We start from the raw sequence: 21,349 nt of genomic DNA on the forward strand, positions 1-21,349 counted from the left end.
GCTGATAATTTTTGTCTTGCATTGTTTTAAATGGGATTTGCCTTTTTACATACAGTAAGATGGAATAAACACTCAAAATCTGATTCTTTTGCAAGGAAACTCATGCTTAGATATCAGCAGGCTAATTAAAATAAAAAATAAAGACTGGAAACAAATGTGAAAAACAAAAAGTGTTTGTATGCAATTTAAATATAAATAAGGTCAAATAAAAATTGTAATTGAAAACAATTTTTAACTGCTTCTGCAATTAAAATGTTTTGTTTTTCAGTCATGGTTTTACAAACTAAGGTCTACATTGTTATCCAGCCTACAGTTCCATCCAGCTTCTTTTACTCTGATTCTTACAATTCAGAGACAGATCAGTCATTTATCTTTAAATAACTAATTGGTTTAGTCTTGCCCTGTGCAATTATATATATTTATAAATACAGGTATAGATGGGATTATTATAATCCTTTAAGTAAAAGTCCAGTAAATCCAGTAATTAATGTATTAATAAACAGAGTCCGCCTGCATTCAATTTAATCTGAATGACTACAGCTGTTCTTTACATAACTTAAATGACATACCTGAAAAAAAAAAACAGCATTTCTAAGACCAAGGAGCCGTGCAGAGAGGTAAGAGAACCCTAACCAAGCTTTAAGGTACAACCAAACTGTGCGCAGCGTTCACAGTTATTACTGCAAGCCCTACAGTGAGTTCGCCACTCTGCACTACAAATGCACAGTGTTTACTGTACACCCCGGCCCGCATCATCAAATATAGGATAGGCTCCAGCTGCATGAAGCTGACACCCCACCCACATGAAAAAACTCAGAAAATAGAAGGAATGGTTAATGCTTTGTTAGTGCAGTTTTTCTGGTGAAATTATGATTTCTAAAAAAAACAACTGAAAATGATGGCATATATAAAAGATATACAACTAATTACTATTCAGTATTACTACTACTCATATGCACCCAATAAACAGTTGGGCCTCCTCTTGCATAAATTATTGCATCAATGCACCATGGCAGATAGGAGATCAGCTTGTGGCACTTTGTAGGTGTAATGGAGGCCCAGATTGCTTTCAGACCATCTGCCTTCTTTTGTCTGGCTGGGATGGAAGATTTATAGCCCATGCGTAGGATTTGTATTTGTATAGTCACTGCAGACTCAAGCTTTATCCTGAGTAGACTTTGCTTTTCGTACCACACTCTTCCTTCCGCTCATTTTTCTGTTGATATGCCTGGATGTGTCAAAAACCACCTTCTTCAATAATGACCTTTTGAGGCATAGCATCCTTGTGGACATATGTCAAGCCAGCAGTCTTATTTAACATGCTGACCCAGAGTGACAAGGCCCAGGAAGCCATTGTAGGTTTTTTTTAGTCATTTAGCTGATTTAGGTGTGATACCATGAGTTTCCAATTATCATTTGCGAAATCATTCACTATCTATAAGCCACAACTTTTAAAATGACAAGAAAAAAAAATTAGTAGATACACCTGTAATCTTTAAATAATTATGTGGAATATTTGCCTTGAGATTTGCAAATTTGAAGCGACATTAGTCTAAAAGCTAAAAATGGGAGTGATTGTATATCAATATAGGATGCCATACCTGTGAAGGTTCACCAAGCCTTCTCTGAGCAGTCTTCCACCGCTAGGGGGAGACATCACTTTCTTCCTGGACGCCTTGGCTGTTTAAAAGACCGTCTTTGCTGTCTTGTCCTTGTTTGTGCGTTTTAATCAGCTATTGAAAAATAACAGGTATCCTTCCTCGCCTCTCTGGCTCTCACAAACATTCAGGAGGACATCGCCAGTGAAATTAAAACCCATCTGGTTCGGTGTTTGGGGGGCTTACTTTCCAGACCGAAGTAGAAGAAGCAGACACCGCTGACCACATCGGAACCGAAACGTGTCCGTGGACAGAGTCACTGCAGTGGGCTGAGTGTTTATGTGAGCCCGGCTGCTTTACAGGGGCTGCTGTCAGCCCGCCTGCCCGCCCTCTGAGCCCCAATTCAGGCCTGAATAAAGACCGATCCGTGGATATGGAATGGTGCATACTGCTGGGCCAAGTTTTCCGCCTCTGAAAAACACCGGAATCATGGACAGTCATCCACTGTAAGTGTGTGTGTGTGTGTGTGTGTGTGTGTGTGTGTGTGTGTGTGTGTGTGTGTGTGTGTGTGTGGATGTGGATGTGTGTTGACATTTCCCAGTGGCTGCTTGACTGATAGTGCCGCATTAACAGAGACACTGGGCAGCTCGCTGAGCAGAGAGAGGTACTACCGCAGCCTGTCGGTGCAAAGTCTGGATGGTCCTGTAGGCATCCAGGATGGATGCAGGGGATCCAGGATGTAGTGGATCCTGGATGGATGCAGGGGATCCTGGATGGATGCAGGGGATCCTGGATGGATGCAGGGGATCCAGGATAGATGCAAGGGATCCAGGATAGATGCAGGGGATCCAGGATGGATGCAGGGGATGGATGCAGGGGATCCAGGATGGATGCAGGGGATCCAGGATGGATGCAGGGGATCCTGGATGGATGCAGGGGATCCAGGAATAATGTAGTGGATGCTGGGGATCCAGGATGGGGGATCCAGGATGGATGCAGGCGATCCAGGATGCAGGCGATCCAGGATGCAGTTGATCCAGGATGCAGTTGATCCAGGATGCAGGGGATCCAGGATGCAGGGGATCCAGGATGCAGGGGATCCAGGAATGATGCAGTGGATGCTGGGGATCCAGGATGGATGAAGTCGATCCAGGATGCAGGGGATCCAGGGTGGATGCAGGGGGTCCAGGGTGGATGCAGGGCATCCAGGGTGCATGCATGGGGTCCAGGGTGGATGCAGGGGGTCCAGGGTGCATGCAGGGGATCCAGGGTGGATGCAGGGGATCCAGGGTGGGGGATCCAGGGTGGAAGCAGGATCTGATCTATTGTTTCATTTGTTCTGAAGGTGCAGACAGAACAAGCGTGGATTCCCACAGAGGCGTGTGTGGGCATGTATTTGTGAAAGAGGATGGCAACAGGATTTTTCTGCATTACTTACTAATTGTCAATCCTTTATCTCAAGCCAGAGGTGTAACCAGACATTTTTATATGGGTGGCCAGGCAATAATCAATGTACACTGAGGGGTGGGCCGAAAGCAGATAGGCGCCAGAACCTCGGGGTCAATCTATACGGTTCCAACAGGAAAATTAACGAACACAACAGCCATATTTTCTAAATAAAGACAATACTTTCCTACAGCCTTTGCTAACAAGTAGACGCATATATTTAAACATCCATGCTTTCTAAATAAAAGGTATAGTGCATAAAACTCTTTCAATTTTGAGATATGGGGCATAATCTTTTCCATCGTCATTACTTACCTACATGTATAAACAAACATTCTGCATAAAATTGATATTTACAAGCACTAATATCTACATAAATTGATTATTTGATAAGTTTTTTATTAAAATTGTTATCTATTTTAATCTATGATATTACTGAAGACTCCCAGATAACTTGCAGAGACACATTTTCTCTTTACCCCATATAACACAAACTCTAGTTCTGAAAAGAGCACGAATTCTGTATTTATCATCTTTATTAGTATATTGATGTGTATAATTAATTAACCACAAAAATGTAAATGTTTTAAATATTCCACTTGAGGGTATTACTGCTGCTATCGTCTGTATTGGAGGCAAAAAATGGTAGGGGTGGCCACAGGGGTAGCCAATGTTTTGCTAAGGGTGGCCCCCCCCTGGCCCCCCATCTAGCTCCGCCCCTGTCTCAAGCACATTTGGAGACAAACATGGAGCCCAGTTTAATTCAGTTCAGTTTATGCATATAGCGCCTACTATATGCATCAGCCCTTCATTAGATCCGTATTTTTGTTTCTTAAGTTCTTTTCCTGGAGGCTGTAATCACAAGACGAGCAGCATTTATGTGCATGCCGGTGACGTCTGTAAGACTGAAGACTGTCTAGATTCACCACAGCAGTCCGGAGCTCCTTTCCTACCCTGGATAGTATTTGTTTGGTTTAGTTATATTAGGATTTGTTAAAGATTTTTTAAGTCCAGGTTTTTTATTTTAGCTTCTATTCCGGCTTTGCTTTAACATCCAAGGCTTAGATTAACAGTCCTGGTAGATTTAGGTTTAAAATTATTTTTATTCACCCAGGAGGAGGTTTGTGACCGATTTAAAAAGTGAGTCACCCATCTCTTTACAGGTAAGCAATGTAAAGCTATGTAGTAAACAAATGTATCTATTTTTATCTACAGTTAAGTTAAAGAAATGGCATAAATTAAATCCTTCTTTATTTTTGCTGATCAACCTTTTGCATGTTTTCACTGGTATTTTGATGACTTCTCTTTGATGGTGAGCATTTTAAAGACGTTGCCATTACCCTAATCTTCAGCTACTGTAACAGATTCTCGTCTCAGATCTCAGTAGGGAATGAAAACTTTGGTAAAATTCAAAAATCATTTGTATATAAATCTTTAAGGAATTGTTTTTGCCCTATACCAACTTGTACTTAAAGCCCTTCTTAAACAACATGGTCTACTTCCTGTTTCCTACTAGTCAGTCTAGTCTTTCAAACATGTTTGTCCTTCAATGTGACCATTATCTAACCACCTCCCTGCAGGTTTAAAGTAAAGTTGAACCCTTTGGATGAAATTCTCCCTCTTTATTATTCCATTAAATTTTGCTATGTTAATCAGCCCTGAGCACTATGCTACCATTACCGTGCTTTACAATTGGTTGTGTTCGAATGGTCAAAAGCCTCACCCTAATACATTTATCATGATTAATCCTTAGAGTATAAAGAACTGAATTTAACCTAAATTTAAATTCCAGAACCGAATGTTTCTGAAGTGGTAAAGCTTGTGGATATTTCCATCTGTTAGGAGTTATCACCTGGGATGCTTTAATGCCTGTGCCTGTTGTTTATGTGTCCCTTCCTAGGTGTACTAGGCTTTGTCCACACTCTCTGGACAAAGAAGATGGAGTGGAGAGGCAGGGTCCAGTCACTCTGAACCCGCGGCACATGAGGAAGGCGTTTAAGGTCATGAACGAGCTACGGAGGTGATATGCTCTCTCTGCTAAGTTATTTGTCCTCTCCTTGGTTGTCGATGTTACCTGTAACTTTTTTGTTTTACTTCTTCATCTCCGTTGTGCAGCCAGAGCCTGTTGTGTGATGTGACTATAGTTGCAGAGGATGTAGAGATTGCTGCTCACAGGGTGGTTCTGGCCGCTGGGAGCCCTTATTTCCACGCCATGTTTACAGGTAGGGAGCGTCTTCCATTTGTGTTTGCATTGCATTTGAAAAGGAGGTGTTCCAAAATCTTAATGATATGCTCACATTTTAAATCACTCAAACAGGAGAGATGACGGAAAGCAGAGCGAAGCGAGTGAGAATAAAGGAGGTAGGGGGGTGGACCCTGGGCCTGCTGGTGGACTACATCTACACTGCAGAGATACAGGTCACCGAGGACAACGTTCAGGTAGCCACTCACACAGATCTGCTCTAACACTGCGGTCAGAGATTTACAGGATTCTTCAAAAGTATTTATATTCCTTAAACCTTTATTTTTTTCAGTCGACTACTGCATACTTTAATGTATTTGACTGGGATTATTTTTCCCCAGTATTTAAACAGAGTAGTGCATAAAAATGATGTGAAGGGAAATTATTTTCCAAATGGAAACTTAGAGAAGCGTGTTATATATTTCCATTCTCAGTTAGATTTCTATCTGGACTTTCTGTGCAGCTTTTCAAAGCCAATAAGTTCTGGTTGATCTGAACTGGAGCTCTGGCTGCTTGTTACAGGTCGTTGTCCTGTGGTTGTTTTTGACTGCATCCATCTTCCCATCAACTCTGACAAGCTTCCCCATCCCAGCTAAAAAAAAAACATCCCCTCAGAATGATGGTGCCACCACCATGTTTTACAGAGTGGATGGGAGGCATTGATTTTTTGCGGTCTTATTGAGATCGCAAGTTTGTTTTTTCCCCTACAGAAACTTTTAGAAAAACTACTGTATTTGATCTGCAGCTTTCTTTTAGCCTCTCTTACCATGACCAGACCACCCATGGTGTTTGTGCTCCTCAGGCTCTGCTGCCTGCAGCAGGTTTGCTCCAGCTCAACGAGGTGAAAAAGGCCTGCTGTGAGTTCCTCAGTTCCCAGCTCCATCCATCCAACTGTCTGGGGATACGAGCCTTTGCCGACCTACATGCTTGTTCCCAGCTTCTCTCACTGGCTAACGGTTATGCAGGTTTGTGTCCTCAAACTACAGCGGCTCTTCTTACTGCCTCTTTAAATTGAGCTTGTGGTTAATTGTGGTCGAGACAATCTGGGACGGGGAGTAGGAGACAGAATGAGGACAGGTGTAATTAATGGAGCCGATCTGTTCTAGAAAACTTCTGCTGCTGTCTGAAAAGTTGCATTTGTGCATTTTCTTTGTGCTGACAGAGCAACATTTCACTGAGGTCGTCGGGAGTGAGGAGTTTTTGAACTTGGGTATGGAGCAGGTGTCCAGTCTGATCGCCAGCGACAAGCTCACCATACCCTCAGAGGAGAAGGTGCTCACTCCCCCTCTATAGAAAACAGGCCTGATTGCACGGCTGATAGCTCAGACTGATATACATCTGTGTTTCTGCATAGGTCTTTGAGGCAGTAATCGCCTGGGTAAACCATGACAAGGATGTCCGTCAGGAACACTTGGCCCACCTTATGGAACACGTACGCCTGCCGCTGCTCTCCAGAGAATACCTAGTGCAGGTATGTTTGGCTTCGCCTTTGTCTGCTTTATGAACGTCGGATAAAGAATCTAAATAATTAAAACACCAAAGGGTGGTTATTGTTGGTAAACACAATCCGTGTAATTCTAATCCCCCAGTTTTAGTGTTTTAATAGGGAGAGTTTAAACCAAAATGTTTAATTTAACAGAAAAGAAGCTATTTCTACTGCTATACACAGATTTAAACAGACACTTGAAAAAAGTACTCACTAAACGGAGTTATTTTTAAGTACTCACCTGCCTATTGTACAGAATGCTTTTTCCCCCACTTTTCTGCTCTTTATATAACATACGCAAAAAAAAAAGCAGATTTTTATAGTTAACTAGTGAGGCTGTTGGTTAGGAGAGATGCTGAAATCAGGTGGTTAATGGACATGAGGCTCAAAGCTACTGGTAAGCATTTGTAGATCTGAAACAGATTTACCTAAATATAACTAATGCATTAACCTGGAAGGATCTGGGATGGCCTGTAAAAAAAGGGTGATTTTTAGCACAATACTTCGAGGTGATTGGGTGACGGGCCAGCTTGTACCCGTCTTCCTTTATCAAACATTTTCCAAATTCTATTGGAAGAAAAGCACAGACATCTTTCCCATCTACAAATGCACAAAGTGCTTCTCTTTGCTCCTCTGTTAAACAAGAAATTGACGCTATTATAGCTAAAGCCGAGTTAATTGCGGTATCGACAGGCGAGTCCTCCAGCGTAGCCATGTTTGTTATGCCCTAGCAAGGTCCTTCTGACTGTCATCATTCCTACATGTCCCGCCCCAAAAAACACTGCTGGCATGTCACTGGTTCGACTTGCTGGTTGTTGCCAGATGCACAGGAGTCTTAAAGATGGATTTGTTGTGAGATTAAAAACTCTGATCTCGCAACAGTCCTGCTTGCAACGCAAGGTTGCATGGCACCCCATTACTTTTCACATTATGAGTTGAAAAACTGTACTAACATTCTTTCAGCAAGCTGGCCAGCAGTGTGTAGGAACACGTCATAACATTCTCCTTAACTTAATTAATGTTATGAAAAAAAAAGTTCAGACCTACAGTGGCTTTGAACTCTCTATCTGAAACTTAGTTATTTTTCCATTTTCCAATCAAAAATCCTACAAATAATGTTCTTTTACTTTTTGTATTCAAACATTCAACCCTTTTTGTTCTTTGATTTCCTGCCTCTAAAAAAGATTTAAAGGTTTTATGGAGGATTTCAGCAAATTTTTGAAAAGACCCGCCCTCACCACTTTTAAAAAAAAAAATGCACATGCGCAACCCTGTATCTGCTCCCAAGAAAGAACGCCTATTAAACATATAACATGAAAGCGTGCACGAGCCCATTTCTCTTCATGCATGCTCTGTTTAAAAGTTGCTGTTTATATCACTCATACAAGCCTACTTTCACCTTACTTACTATCAGTAAGTGAAAATCGGCACGTAGGACGGCCTTATGTAAACATATCACCAGAATGATTGACAAGTAGGAGGAGCCCTTATTTTGATGATCCACCTGGAAAAAGAACATCCTCCACTATACCTTTAACATGGAAAGCAAATCTTCTTTCTCCTAAACTGGAGCTGATCTAAATATCAATAAATCTTAGATGATGTTATTTTGTGGTTTACTTCAACTGAATGGAGGAAGTTCCTCTTGATTGAATTAGTGTGTTCAATACTCAGCCAGGACACGGGGTGTCTGAGTTGCTGCTCTTGGGTTGCAGAAACAGAGCACTAAGGTAACGCTCTAATGGACTGAGGCAGTTTTTACCATAGTGCCAGAAGTCCAATCAATACCTGGTCTCTTTTAACAGGGCCATGTGATATACACATTTTTCATGTTTCTGATTTATGACTGCACAATTTATGCACTTTAGTTTTTTCTGTATAGATTTTGTATAAATGTTGCTTAAATGGTAAAACATGTTTTTTTTTTTATTATTATTTATTTACCTTATCCAAGTGAATCCAGATTGCAGGAAAGCAATGAAACAAATAGCCCTTTAACACACGAGTTAGACACAAACTTCAACAATGATTCTTAATTCATGGAGCACACAGTTAATAAAACCAGACTTCTGCACAAGATCTTTTAAACATTTGCATTGAAACTGAAAATGTAGCTCAAAGCTGAAAAATAATCCTCTCTATTTTATTTCCCGTGAATTGAAATTTGTAATCTGGACAATCTGATCACCAAATAAACCAGCTAGCCTGCGATTTCTGTTGAATATGATGATGAAATCCACCCCTTTAAATCAGTTCTCACCCCGTTTATAGTGATAATATTTACCGCTTCCACAAGGATATTAGAGGCTTCACTTACCTCAGGATGGGGAATGCTTGAAAGTTTTTACCACGTACCCTATGCCACCATTTACTTTATATTTAACTTGGCAATTAAATGTTCTATTACTTGGAATATAAAACTTTATTCCTACGTGGTCATATCTTATTTAAAAATAAAGTTAAATAAGAACTAGATGGTGGCAAAGAAATGATACATCATGAACACTTGTGGAGAAAAGCAACTGAAACACTCGGATACCAAAAAACAGAGCAAACGTCGCTCTCTTTGTAGACATTACAGCTGATTCAGCAGCTGAGTTCTGATGACAGATGGTCACGACTCAACTGTTCTGAATGTTTGTTTCTCACCAAGTGCAAGATGATTATTCATCCCTTAATATCGTCTACTTTAGAATGTAGTAATATCTTTTTTACTGTGCTTCTCCCATCAGAACACATTACAGTCCAGTTTGATTTTGCTGGACCTGTTGGAGCGTTTTAACATAAGTTTTACATCTTTGTACTCACTTTCAGAGCGCAAAGCCGTCTATTTACAGGTTCTATCTCATAGAAATTATAGTTTGTCTTTTTAAATGGTGGGACTGGTGTGTCTTGCAGGTAAATACAGACCCTACAATTTGTGAAACGCATCACTTCAGTCTCTAAAAGCTGTAAATCCTGTTTAACATCCTGTTCTTTTAAAAACTGTTTAAAACCAATCTATTTGCGCAGGCCATGGATGGGACCTGGTTGGGAAAAGTACTTTAGCTTAAAAACATTTTACCTTATTTTTGTCTGTTGTGAAATATGTGTGTATATTTCTGTTTGAACTGTTGTAATGCAAAACTAGTGACTTGATATGAACATCTTATGGAGTTGGTGAAATAATAAGCTAAACTTTACTTTTAAATTACTTGGAAAATCAGTTTTACTACTTATTACATACCAAGTAGATAAACGAACTGCAGAAATAGTGGGGACCAAAAATAAAGCTGTCAGCCACTAAAAGTGCTCTCCAGCACACAAGGTAACAGACCAGAGACACAATGCAGGATTATTAAAGCTTTTACAATCTGTAGGGTTAACAGGCTCATTAGTTCAGCCTCACCTGTAAAGATATGAGTTTCACCATGTTTGCAGAAGCAGGCCAGAAGGAAGCACATAGATAAATTAGGGAAGCTCAATATTGCTTCCTTTTTGTTTTAACGCATCAAAATGTGTCCTATAAGTTTAACTGAAATATCAATAACCGATTTTTGTTTCCATCTTGTTGTTTGTGTATGCATTTTATTTTGGTGGGTTTGTTTGGGCCTGTAACCTTGATGATGCAGCAAAGGATCACTTAGTTTTTAATTCTGACAGAGAAGGAAAAGTATTTGTCTGTCCACTTTGTCATTTATATACATTTTATAAACCTCTTATTCTTAATTTTTATTGGGTCCAGCACATTGATGGACCCCTGTCCCCAATAACTGCAACTTTAATGTTTCTCTAAACACTTTCCACAAGGTTAAAGGTCTAGATGAGAAAAGCCGAAATGCAGCATCCAATGTAGTTTGTCCTAAAGAGGTTCTATGAGGTTGAGATAAGGACTCTGTGCAGGCCAGTCATGGATCTCCACACTAAACTTTATATCTGAATTAATTGAACTGGTGGTGCTACCTTTTACAATGTAGTGCATATTAGTGGTTTGGCCTTTTTATTTCATTGTGTGGAAGGAGTTGGAAATTGTCTGCCATAATAGTAATATTAGAAGCAGAAGCAGGTATCAATATTAGCTCAAATTGTCATTGTGATGCATCCTTAAAATTAATAATAGAAGAGGTCCAAGAACTCATCCCTAAGGTTCATTATTACCAACCTACTAAAAACGTAAGGTTGTTAAGCAATAGCAAATCTCCTGTTTATTCCAATCTTAAGATCTTAGCAACAACCCTATGATTCTAGAATTTGAAGAGGATGCCATGAATGGTTGTATTAAATGGTATTCATTAAACTCCAGTAGATAAGATTTTATGTAGTATTTCCTAACCTGGAAAGCTTACTTGTTCAGAGTCTATTATTACAGGACCTTACTGTTACTGTTGTATGAAAAGGTTCTTACTTTTACTAACATGAATGGATCTGTGCGCTAGCTGAAACTCTCTTCCTATTAGTGTGGCGGCAAATACACTTAATGTGTATTACCACCACCTAAAGTGGTGAAATGAAACGTTAGTCATTATTATTATTATATTATCTTAACTATTGTTAAATATAATGTGATTATAATGGAGTGCCTAAGCAATTTGAAAATTGTGTTTTGTTAAATTGTGATCATATTGCAAATGCAATTAATGAGCCCTAATTTAATTCTAAAGCATCGGTGTCTTCTATTTAATTTTTTTGTCATGTTGATGAGTTGTCTTAAATGGAATATTTAGTATATGTATGATTACAAACTTATTTTCAAAAGCAAATATAATTTAAAGATTTTCTTCTCTGTTGAAACAGCATTTTTGTTTTCACTTAAGTTTAAGTTTTCTACTGCTTCTTCTAAGCACACCCTTGCAGTGTCTTCTGCTTTCTAATGGGTTCTTTGTTTGCTGTCAGCGTGTCGAAGAGGAGTCCCTGATAAAGAACAGCAGTGCGTGTAAAGACTACCTGATTGAGGCCATGAAGTACCACTTGTTGCCTGCTGAGCAGCGAGCTCTGATGAAGACCGCACGTACCCGAATGAGAACTCCTGTCTCCTGTCCCAAGGTGAAGATAAAAGTCACAGTTGAAGGTTTTCACTTCAGAGTGAAAACATCTTACCTGTTATTTAAATGGCAGCGTTTTTATCCTCTTGCATTTAGGTGATGGTTGTGGTTGGAGGTCAGGCTCCTAAGGCTATCCGTAGTGTTGAGTGTTTCGACTTTGAGGAGCAGCGATGGTACCAAGTGGCTGAACTCCCTACAAGAAGATGCAGAGCAGGTTGGAAACCCTGAAATAAAAAAGATTTGCTATACAACTGCATAAATTTGCTGAAAGTCCTATTCATTCTCAAGATACTCTTCATTTAGGCTGGCGTGTGGTGGCAGTAATAAATTTGTACTAGACCAGTACTGGCCATGAAGATGTTCTAACTGGCCCCTTTTATGGGCCATCATTGGAAAACCTCATCCTGCCACATTTAGGATCAGTTTAATGTCAGTTTGCCCAGTCAAAATGTGTTGTAGAGGTCAGGATGATTTAGATTTAATTGGTGGGTGTGGCCATTAATTTTTACATCGCTGCACACTCTGAACTGAATCTGTCTAAACTTTGAATAGGACATTTTAATGCATAAATATATTTTGAACGAAGCTATTCCTATTTAACTCCATATTTTTTCCAATTTAACTCCATTTTTAGGTTTCCTCCAAATATTACTTTGTTTTAGTTCCACAAAACTCATACCAACTTCTCTCTTCCAACTTTTCAAGAAAGAACATCCCCACATCATGATACTGCCACTGTCACATTTCACTATGTGCACTGCATGTCTGTTTTCACACACTTAATTAGAGACACCCGTGGATTGGATATCAGTGATTGGATATTGGTGATCCTGTGCACTTAAAATAGAACTGTTATCTTTTTCTTTTTGCTACTCATTTGTTGATTAATAATATAAAAACATTTATATCTGTGTTAATTTGTTACATTTTTCGACAATGTTTATGTTGAGGTTAAAGCCGTCACCCACGTGCAAGATACATGGTTTATTCAGTCAACAGTTGAATCGGATTGCAATTGGATATCAGGCGATACACTCAGCCCAGATATCTGTATTGGATTTGATCAGGAAAAACTAGATCATTGCATCTCTAGTTTTAATGTTTCTACACCTAAAAGTTCAGTATTGGTTTAATCTTATATAACATGTTTGAAGATTTCCCTGCATGGATCATCCAAGCTGTAAATGGGATGGAAATGTGACTTCATGCGATTAATGTTCAGTATTATGTGTTCTTGCATATCTAATCATCTGTCAACAGATTCTCCCAGTTGAGCAGTGGACCTCTATAGCTCCTCCAGAGTTTCTATCCTCCTCATGACATCATATAGGACCACATTTAAAAATCTTTAACGGATGTTAATGCAATGTAATGTGCTGTGGATTTCATTAGGGTCTGAAGGTGATTTAAAGTCACCAGAGGACCTACAGACCACCAAAACTCTTTTCATTTAATTTTAAAAGCCTTAAAATTCCTAAACAAACAGTAGTGTGCAGAGCGTTGATGTTCATTGATGTATTTATTGGGTTACATTCTGTGTTTCAGGTGTGGTGTACATGGGTGGGTGTGTGTATGCCGTAGGCGGTTTCAATGGATCTTTACGTGTGCGGACAGTGGACTGTTATGAACCAGTGATGGATCGCTGGACTAGTGTGAGCAGCATGCAGGACCGGAGGTCAACGCTCGGCGCTGCTGTTCTCAATGGACTCCTGTACGCTGTAGGAGGCTTTGATGGCAGCACAGGTACAGCGTTCTGTGTTCTGTGGTTAAAACATGAAGATAAATGTTTGTGAAGCAGTATCTGATGGCGGGTTCTTGCTCTTTGATCGTAGGTCTCTCCACAATTGAGGCGTACAACGCCAAGACGGATGAGTGGTTCCATGTGTTGCCCATGAACACCAGACGCAGCAGCGTAGGAGTCGGTGTTGTCAACGGTGATTACAATTCTCAGTTTATTTCCAAGGTTTACAAATACCAAATATATTTTATTTGGTATTTTTAATTTTATGGAGAAACCACCATGAAAAATATGTTCTTTTAGATTTAAATACGTATTCTTGTTTTTTCAGGGATCCTGTATGCTGTGGGAGGTTATGATGGAGCCACCAGGCAGTGCCTGAGCACGGTGGAGGCTTACAATCCAAAAAGCAACACATGGAGCTATATAGCAGAGATGGGTACCAGACGTAGTGGAGCAGGTTTGTGATTTTTGTGTCACAAAATGTGAGAGCTAAATTTGCATTCACTCATACTTATCCGTATCCCTTTAGCTATAATAATTCCAAGTTACATTTATGCGTTGATACAGAACAGAAAATATCTGCTCATTGGTTCATTTTAAAGTTAGAAGTTTATAAATCTGATCTTGTGAAAATTAAAACAAACTTATCGCCTAAATAAACAAAATGTGCAGCAGAATTACTGTTTCTTATTTTTAATGATCTATTAAGCACATTTTCAAAAACATACATTTTTACCCCTAAAAAAAGTGTGTAGAGAAAGAAAATTTAGATGTTTGTCCAACAATGCTGAAGCATGTAAAAGTTCCACATCCTGCAATGCAAAAATGAAAATTATTTATTTATTTTTACCTACATTCATGTCCAACCTGTCCAATCTTCCTCCAAGAGATCACTTTTAATCAGGGATTTATAGAAAAGCTGTGCGGCTACCTGAGGTTGACGATTTTCTGTTAGAAAAGTCAGGCAATGATTGGCCATTTAGAAACTAAAGAATTAGATGAACGATAACTTTATTCTCTAAATAGGAACATTTTGTCAGTGATTAAGACATAAGATCATGGGTATTTACATAGTCACTAAAATAAACCAAACAAGAAATTTGCAGTAAACACACAGCTTTATAAGGACACACTTAAGCGCAGACACTGTTAAAAAGCAGAATTCAAAACAACGTCTCTACAGCTCATAGCTTCTGCGTGTACAGCTTAATAATTATGTACAAGGGCTCTAATTTCTGACTAAAATATGATCTGATAAAAGAAACAAAAGTGGCCCTAGTTCCAATCTGATCACCGTAAAGGATACAAATTATTGGATACGCTTTCTGGTTTGACACAATTGTTTTCTAAAAAAATTGCTTTTGGTATAAATGTTTATTTTTGTTTTGAAAGAGCATGGCAGCAGTACTTTCTACCTAACAGTAAAAGTCTAAAAGCAGGAAAGTAAGCATGTTTCTAAATGGCAAAATCAAAATTTTTACCTTTTGTCAGAGATTTCTGCTTTTAGCTGTGTTCCAAGTTATTCAGACTAAAACACAGCAGTAGGGCGCTTTAAGATCTTATCACGATGTTTTGCTGTACTATCATGATACCGATAAGTCAGGATTAAAAACATTCTTTAATGATTCTTTGAAGTCGTTCTAGCTGTGACTTCATGCCACAGCAGTCAGAGCCCCACAATTATAAATACCTCCCAGAAAAAAATATAACATTTTAAAATAGGCTTCTTCAGGATCCAAGATCCATAAAGAAGTGTGATTTTTTTATTTTATTTTTTTTTATCTAAATATCGATAAACATCCCATAGTAACACAGTTGAAAGGTATTCTTAGAATTTGCCAATGCCTGAATGAAAAAAATAATATAATATATATATATATATATATATATATATATATATATATATATATATATATATATATATATATATATATTTTATGTTTTAGTGTTTAACCCTAACCCTATATATTTTATGTTTTAGTGTTTAGATAAAAAATACCTTAAATGCCCACCCCTACCCAGCTAATTGCTATCAGTGATCACTAGTTACCTTAGTTTTTTGAGCTTCTGTAATGCCACCAAACCAACATAATTCCCAACTATTTAGAGGAAAGATTTTCTTAACTTTTTGAAAAGACCTGCCCTCTCCATTAGCAAAAAAAGGCACATCAGAATCAGTATCAAGTTTATAGCCAAGTAGGTTTGCACCTACAAGGAATTTGACTTGGTGTTGATGGTGCAGACAAAATAGATATATAAGCCTGTGCCTATTGAACACGTGCAAGAGCGTGCATAAGCCCATTTCTCCTCATGCACGCTCTGTTTAAAAGCTTTTCTCACTTATCAAAAGAAGATAACCTTACATAAACTTATCGCCAGAATGATTGACAATTAGGAGGACCACTTATTTTGATGATCCACCTGGAAAAAGAACATCCTCCACTATGCATTTAAGCTAGCAATGCAAATCATGCTAATTACTTGCTAATGCATCCAATTCATTTGCAAACATTTTTTTTTTTTAGGTGTGAGTGTGTTAAAAGGGTTACTATATGCTGTGGGCGGCCATGACGGTCCGTTGGTGAGAAAGAGCTGTGAAGTTTATGATCCAGCCTCCAACAGCTGGCGGCAAGTAGCTGACATGAACATGTGTCGACGCAACGCAGGTAAGTAAGGAGAAAACCCTGTGAGATGCCATCATATGATGTTTTTTTCCTCACTGGTGGATGCTTATCTGTGTGTGCTTATGTTTTCAGGTGTGTGTACTGTAAACAACCTGCTTTATGTGGTCGGAGGAGACGACGGCAGCTGCAATTTGGCCTCGGTGGAGTTCTACAATCCAACCACTGATAAGTGGACGCTAATGCCAGCCTGCATGAGAACAGGCCGCAGTTATGCAGGTCAGTGAATGCATTAGTGCGTTCACACTAAATGTTTTGCGGGTGATTTAACAAGAGCGATTGCGTAACTGGTGGCAGGTGCAAAACTGTTGGAGACGCCCTATTTAAATGATGGTTTTGCGCATTTTGTGGTTTGCGGCATCGCGAGTTTGGACAGCAGAAGGCGCAAAAGGAAATTCTACCCCATGGAAATGGAGGTGTTGGTGGATGAAGCCAACAAACATTTAAGTGAGCTACAGCAAAGAAGTGTGACTGTCACACAGAGGAACGCTATATGTGAACAAATCAGTAATAAAGTAAACGCTGTCGGTGAAACCTTGCGAACAGTGGATGAAGTAAAAAGAAGATACCAGGATATTAGAAGGCGAACCAAAGAAAAACAGGCATATAACAAAACATCTGCGAACAAAACAGGAGGGGGCACAGTAGATGAGATGCCTCTGACCAGCATTGAGGAACAAGTACAGCTGACGCCCTGTGAGGAGCAAATCACTGGAATTGCAGCTTCAAAATGGCAATGCTGGATAAATGAAATGTTTTGATGATCGTTTCCTCGTTCATTCCAAAAATATTCACACGGAGTGAAAAAATGCGTTCTCTGCATCTCCTTGCTTCATTTCCACAGCTTTGCTCAAAAACTGGTTATTTTTATTTTTGCTGGTTCAACTTTTCAGAACACCTGATGCTCATCGGGATAGATGCTTGTCATGTTGGAAGGGGAACTTGCTGCTAGCAGTCCAGCCCTGTTTAACAGTGGGGATAATGTGCTAGAGCTCATTTTGATTTGAACTGATGAAAACGAAGGCAAGGAGATGAAAAAGAAAAGATTGACAAATATAGATGGGAGATGAATCCTGGTAGAACGATGGGGCATGTTCTCTTTTTTTTTTTTAAGATAAAGATAAATCTTTATCAGTGTATTTTTAAATCAATTTTAATTTCAGTCTCATGAAATTATAGATTTTTCATTTAGGTTTGAAAAAGGGTTTTCCTTAAAGGTAAATAGCTATTAAAAATTCTTACAATTCACAGTTTTGTATTCAGGACAATACATTTAACTCTGGTCCCGTGTGACCCATGTATGCATCATGTGTTGTGTTGACCGGCCAGAAACCGAGCCTCTGTTCCAACATCAAGCCTCTCCAACATCCAAAAGGTTTTCTTTCTGGATTTGTGCCAATCTTTCAATATACCAAGACCATCTTCCCATAGAGAAACCCCAGAGTATGACTCCACCAGTATCATGCTTTACAGTGGGGATGGTGTGCTCAGGAGAATTTGCAGTGTTTGTATTTTATCACACAGTGTTTGTTATTGTAGGCCTCCTTCCACTTGTTTGCTGGGTTTTTGAGTAAACAGAAATCCAAAAATCTTTCTTTTTGCTATGCCTCCATGAAAGGAGTGAGAGGGGCAGGGTGAACATTCTGTTTTAAAATTGTTGCCCATCTGATTTTGCAGCAGTTTTTTTTTTTTTTTTTGACTCCACTTTAAATTTTTCTAAATAATGAAATATTTTTGTATCTTTTGCTTGAATATCTACAATAATTTCTGCATTTCTTTTTTTCATTGTGCATTTAGATACACAATAGTAATAATAAAACTAGAATGTATAATTTCTCTCTTTTTTGCAGGTGTGACGGTGATTGACAAGCCCTTATGACTGCTCTTGACTACTGCCATTAAATAAAAGCAGAGTGTTCTGCAGAATTCTGATCATGGATCTGTCTACGATGCCGATGCAGAGTTGAGCAGCAGGCACTGACGAAGATGTTGATGCTGATGAAGGTTCTTGCACTTACCTTAATTGGAGGGGGAAGGCGCTGCGACAGACGAGGTCCTCGAACCTGTGTTTTATTTCGCTCCTGGCAGGACTGCAGCAGCGAAGGGACATTCCGGTATGAAGCACCACTAGATCACTGCAGTGCCACTGAAACGCTACTGATATGAAGCTGCTACTAGTTACTTTAACATTAGTTAATTTTAACACAGACCAGATATGAGAAAGACCACTTGTCGGATCTATGGTAGAATCCAAGAAAAGACAAATTGTTTGGACCGAAGTCTGTTTCTAATTTTGTTTTATTAATCTGAAGAGTGAGCTGATGTGCTTGCATATTACGGTGCTCCGTCGTTTGCACATGTAGGCATGTGTTTTTGTTTGCATCAGAGAGTCTGTGTATGGTGAGGCCTTGTTCGATGCCGCATGAACACACTCTGTCTGACTTCTTACCCATTACAGTGTTGCAGCGAGGCCTGATGAGTGCCTGAATGTCAGAGTCCACCCTCCTCTTTGTTTTAGCCTCAGTACCGAACCAGCTCAGAGCTGGAATCAGTCACTATTTTGAGATAAGGAAACAAATGGTGACTTCAGAAAGGTTGGTTAGCTTGTGTGGATTCAGAATAACAGAATGTTAAAAAGCACTTGAACACGATTATGTACTTTTTTTTTTTTTTTTTTTTTTTGTGGAGATAAGAGACTTTGTAGAGAGAGGTGCACCAGTCACGTTGCCAAACACAGGGAAACGGAGAGAAGCTCGTAGTTAAACTGTTGGATATATCTGTGGTATCGTAACTGGGAGCCATATTTGCCGTGATTGTAAACACTAATGAAAGCAGGAGCAGCCTGAACTCAATGCATGGACTCTAGCCTGACTCTAGTCTCTAGCCTGTTAGCCAGTTTCCTCCCTTCCTTTGGTGTAACAACCTGTTTATAACTACTGCACACCCTGACGTAATATGAATGTGCCAGTTTTAATGTCTCCTCTTTTCTGTCTCTTTTTATCTGTGTTTCTTATCTCTTCTCTCTCTCTGGAAAGTGACCAAACCTCCTCTTGAGTTTCTTTCTTCAGTCTCTTTTTTTCTTTTTCCTGCAAATATTCAGAGTCGCTCTGAAAAGTAAAATTGGTATCCGTCTCTTGTGAGTGCATTGATGAATGTCATGTAGGCTTATAACTAAATGTTTTATTACATGTTTTATATTATCATTAATAAATATGCTTCTTGTATTTTAAGCTGTGAAACGCTATAATCTGTTTTTAAAACTTTGCCAAATCAGTAAAACATTTAAATTTAATGTGTCATGAGTGTCTGATTTCTTTTATTATGAAACTAATATAGCTTCTTTTTTTTCTTTTGAGATTTTAGTCACTGGTTAAAATTATATTCTTGTTACAAGTGTTTAGATTCTTGGATATATATATATATAAATATTAGTTTATTTTTATTTTTTTGCCTCTGGTTGTATTTTGAACAAATTGGGGGATAGTTAGCATTAAAAAAATGCTGATTCTTTGGACTTGAAATAATAAATTGCTTTAAAAGCTAGTTACATATGTAGAAATATTTTATTATGTAATTTGACTGATGTGTGTTTATATATATATATATATATATATATATATATATATATATATATATATATATATATATATATATATATATATATCCCAAGCCTTAGTTAGATTAAACCCAAAAAAATATCAATTGGGAAGGAAGCCAGGACCACAAATCAGCATTCCTGCAAAACAAAAAGTCAGAGCTCTATGTCCGAGAGTTATTGCTCAGGTCTTTCTGTTTGGAAGTACACAACATAATCGTTGCCACCAACAGGCATGCACATGATGTGTCACAATATCTTTGTGGTGACTTTCCATTGACTTTCATTTATTCCAAACTCATTTCTAATGCCCTACCCTAACCATTACCTCAAAAAGAGGTGATTTAACAAAGACCATCACAGCAATAAGATGTAGTGTCAAATATATTTTGTCCAGTCCCTGGATTAGGTTTCTCATTCACCAATGAAAAGCTTTAGTCTTCAGGTGAGGGGATAAATTAGGTTTCATTGATCCTACAATCAGGTTTTTTCTCCTTTCTCTTGCTCTCCCCACATTATTGGAAGAAGAGATGTCCGAAATGTTGGATTTTAATTTTGTGTTTGTTTCCAAACTTTACTAATATAGCTGATCCAGTAAACAAACAACAGAAAACAGAGCATTTCTAGAAACAGCAGTCACAGTCACTGTACAATCCTCATGGGGGGTCAGTCATTGGTCCCCACAAGAACCTATAAATCCTCAAAATTTGGCAGATTCCTGTGTAATCATCCCCACAAGCTAGAAAAGAATTGGCCACATTCCCATACGGGCGCACAGGAAACCCCACACAGACGTATGCAGAAACAAAAGTGGACTAGAGATTATTAGTCAGGTAATTTGGCCTTTATTTTTTATGAATACACAAGTAAACATTTTAACCATAGCATGAAACGATTGCTTGGGGTTATTGACTTGATGAAATTGGATTACATTGTGTTCTTGACTCTTCAGGATTCCCTCACACAGAGCATACACCAACAAAGTAGATAATAAAGATGCAGACATTTGAGACGAACACAAGAGCACTGATTCAACAAATACTTATACTAGAAAAGGTCACTTTTAACTAGCTTCATAAGTGGCTCTGATCAGGAAAGAAACTTTCAAGTAGATCAGCTCTGAACCAGTTCCCACATCAAAAACGATGAAACAGAGCCCATGATGTTGGTCAAAGTAAAAGCCCGTACATGAATGATAGAGGACTAAACACTGAAAAACAGGCCAACTCTATCATTTATAATTGAAGCTGCAGCAGCCCGGCTGATGCCTCCAGGATGGTGTCACAGCTAAACCAGAGTGACGGGCCAAAAGCAGCTTTTATGATGAGAAAAGTTTGATATTGAAGTGACAAATAATGAAAAGTGGAAGAAAATTGTAAGCTTTTCAACTGTGAAGTTTTATCAGTAGTCTTGAAAGTAGACAGGGTTTCAGTCTGACTGAGTATAAGTGGAAGTTGTCTTCACAGCAGAGCAGCCTGATAATTAAAACATCTGCCTCATTCTAGTTTTAGAAATCTGAAAATCCCTACTAATGCTTTT

The 21,349-nt window shown here is 38.8% G+C and overlaps 1 protein-coding gene across 1 annotated transcript; it reads left to right on the forward strand.

The window, feature by feature from the left end:
• Positions 1–1,665: 1,665 nt before the first annotated feature.
• Positions 1,666–19,507, forward strand: klhl2 (kelch-like family member 2). Its single transcript, XM_038271914.1, has 15 exons — positions 1,666–2,104; positions 4,945–5,064; positions 5,160–5,266; positions 5,362–5,483; positions 6,089–6,251; positions 6,449–6,558; positions 6,641–6,757; positions 11,645–11,794; positions 11,890–12,007; positions 13,339–13,536; positions 13,626–13,727; positions 13,863–13,991; positions 16,060–16,200; positions 16,291–16,434; positions 18,066–19,507. The coding sequence occupies exons 1-15, from the start codon at positions 2,037–2,039 to the stop codon at positions 18,092–18,094; spliced, it is 1,818 nt and encodes a 605-aa protein (XP_038127842.1). The 5' UTR covers positions 1,666–2,036; the 3' UTR covers positions 18,095–19,507.
• The last annotated feature ends 1,842 nt before the right edge of the window (positions 19,508–21,349 follow it).

Source organism: Cyprinodon tularosa, unplaced genomic scaffold (genome assembly GCF_016077235.1).
Source record: "Cyprinodon tularosa strain WSP-4 unplaced genomic scaffold, ASM1607723v1 ctg81, whole genome shotgun sequence".
NCBI classification, from domain to species: Eukaryota; Metazoa; Chordata; class Actinopteri; order Cyprinodontiformes; family Cyprinodontidae; genus Cyprinodon; species Cyprinodon tularosa.

Bases quoted from the DNA above. Each gene is read 5' to 3' on its own strand.
- klhl2 (XM_038271914.1), top strand. From the start codon at position 2,037: ATGGTGCATACTGCTGGGCCAAGTTTTCCGCCTCTGAAAAACACCGGA. The intron at 5,267-5,361 runs GTAGGGAGCGTC...TCACTCAAACAG, and splicing joins TTTCCACGCCATGTTTACAG to GAGAGATGACGGAAAGCAGA. The intron at 6,758-11,644 runs GTATGTTTGGCT...GTTTGCTGTCAG, and splicing joins CCAGAGAATACCTAGTGCAG to CGTGTCGAAGAGGAGTCCCT.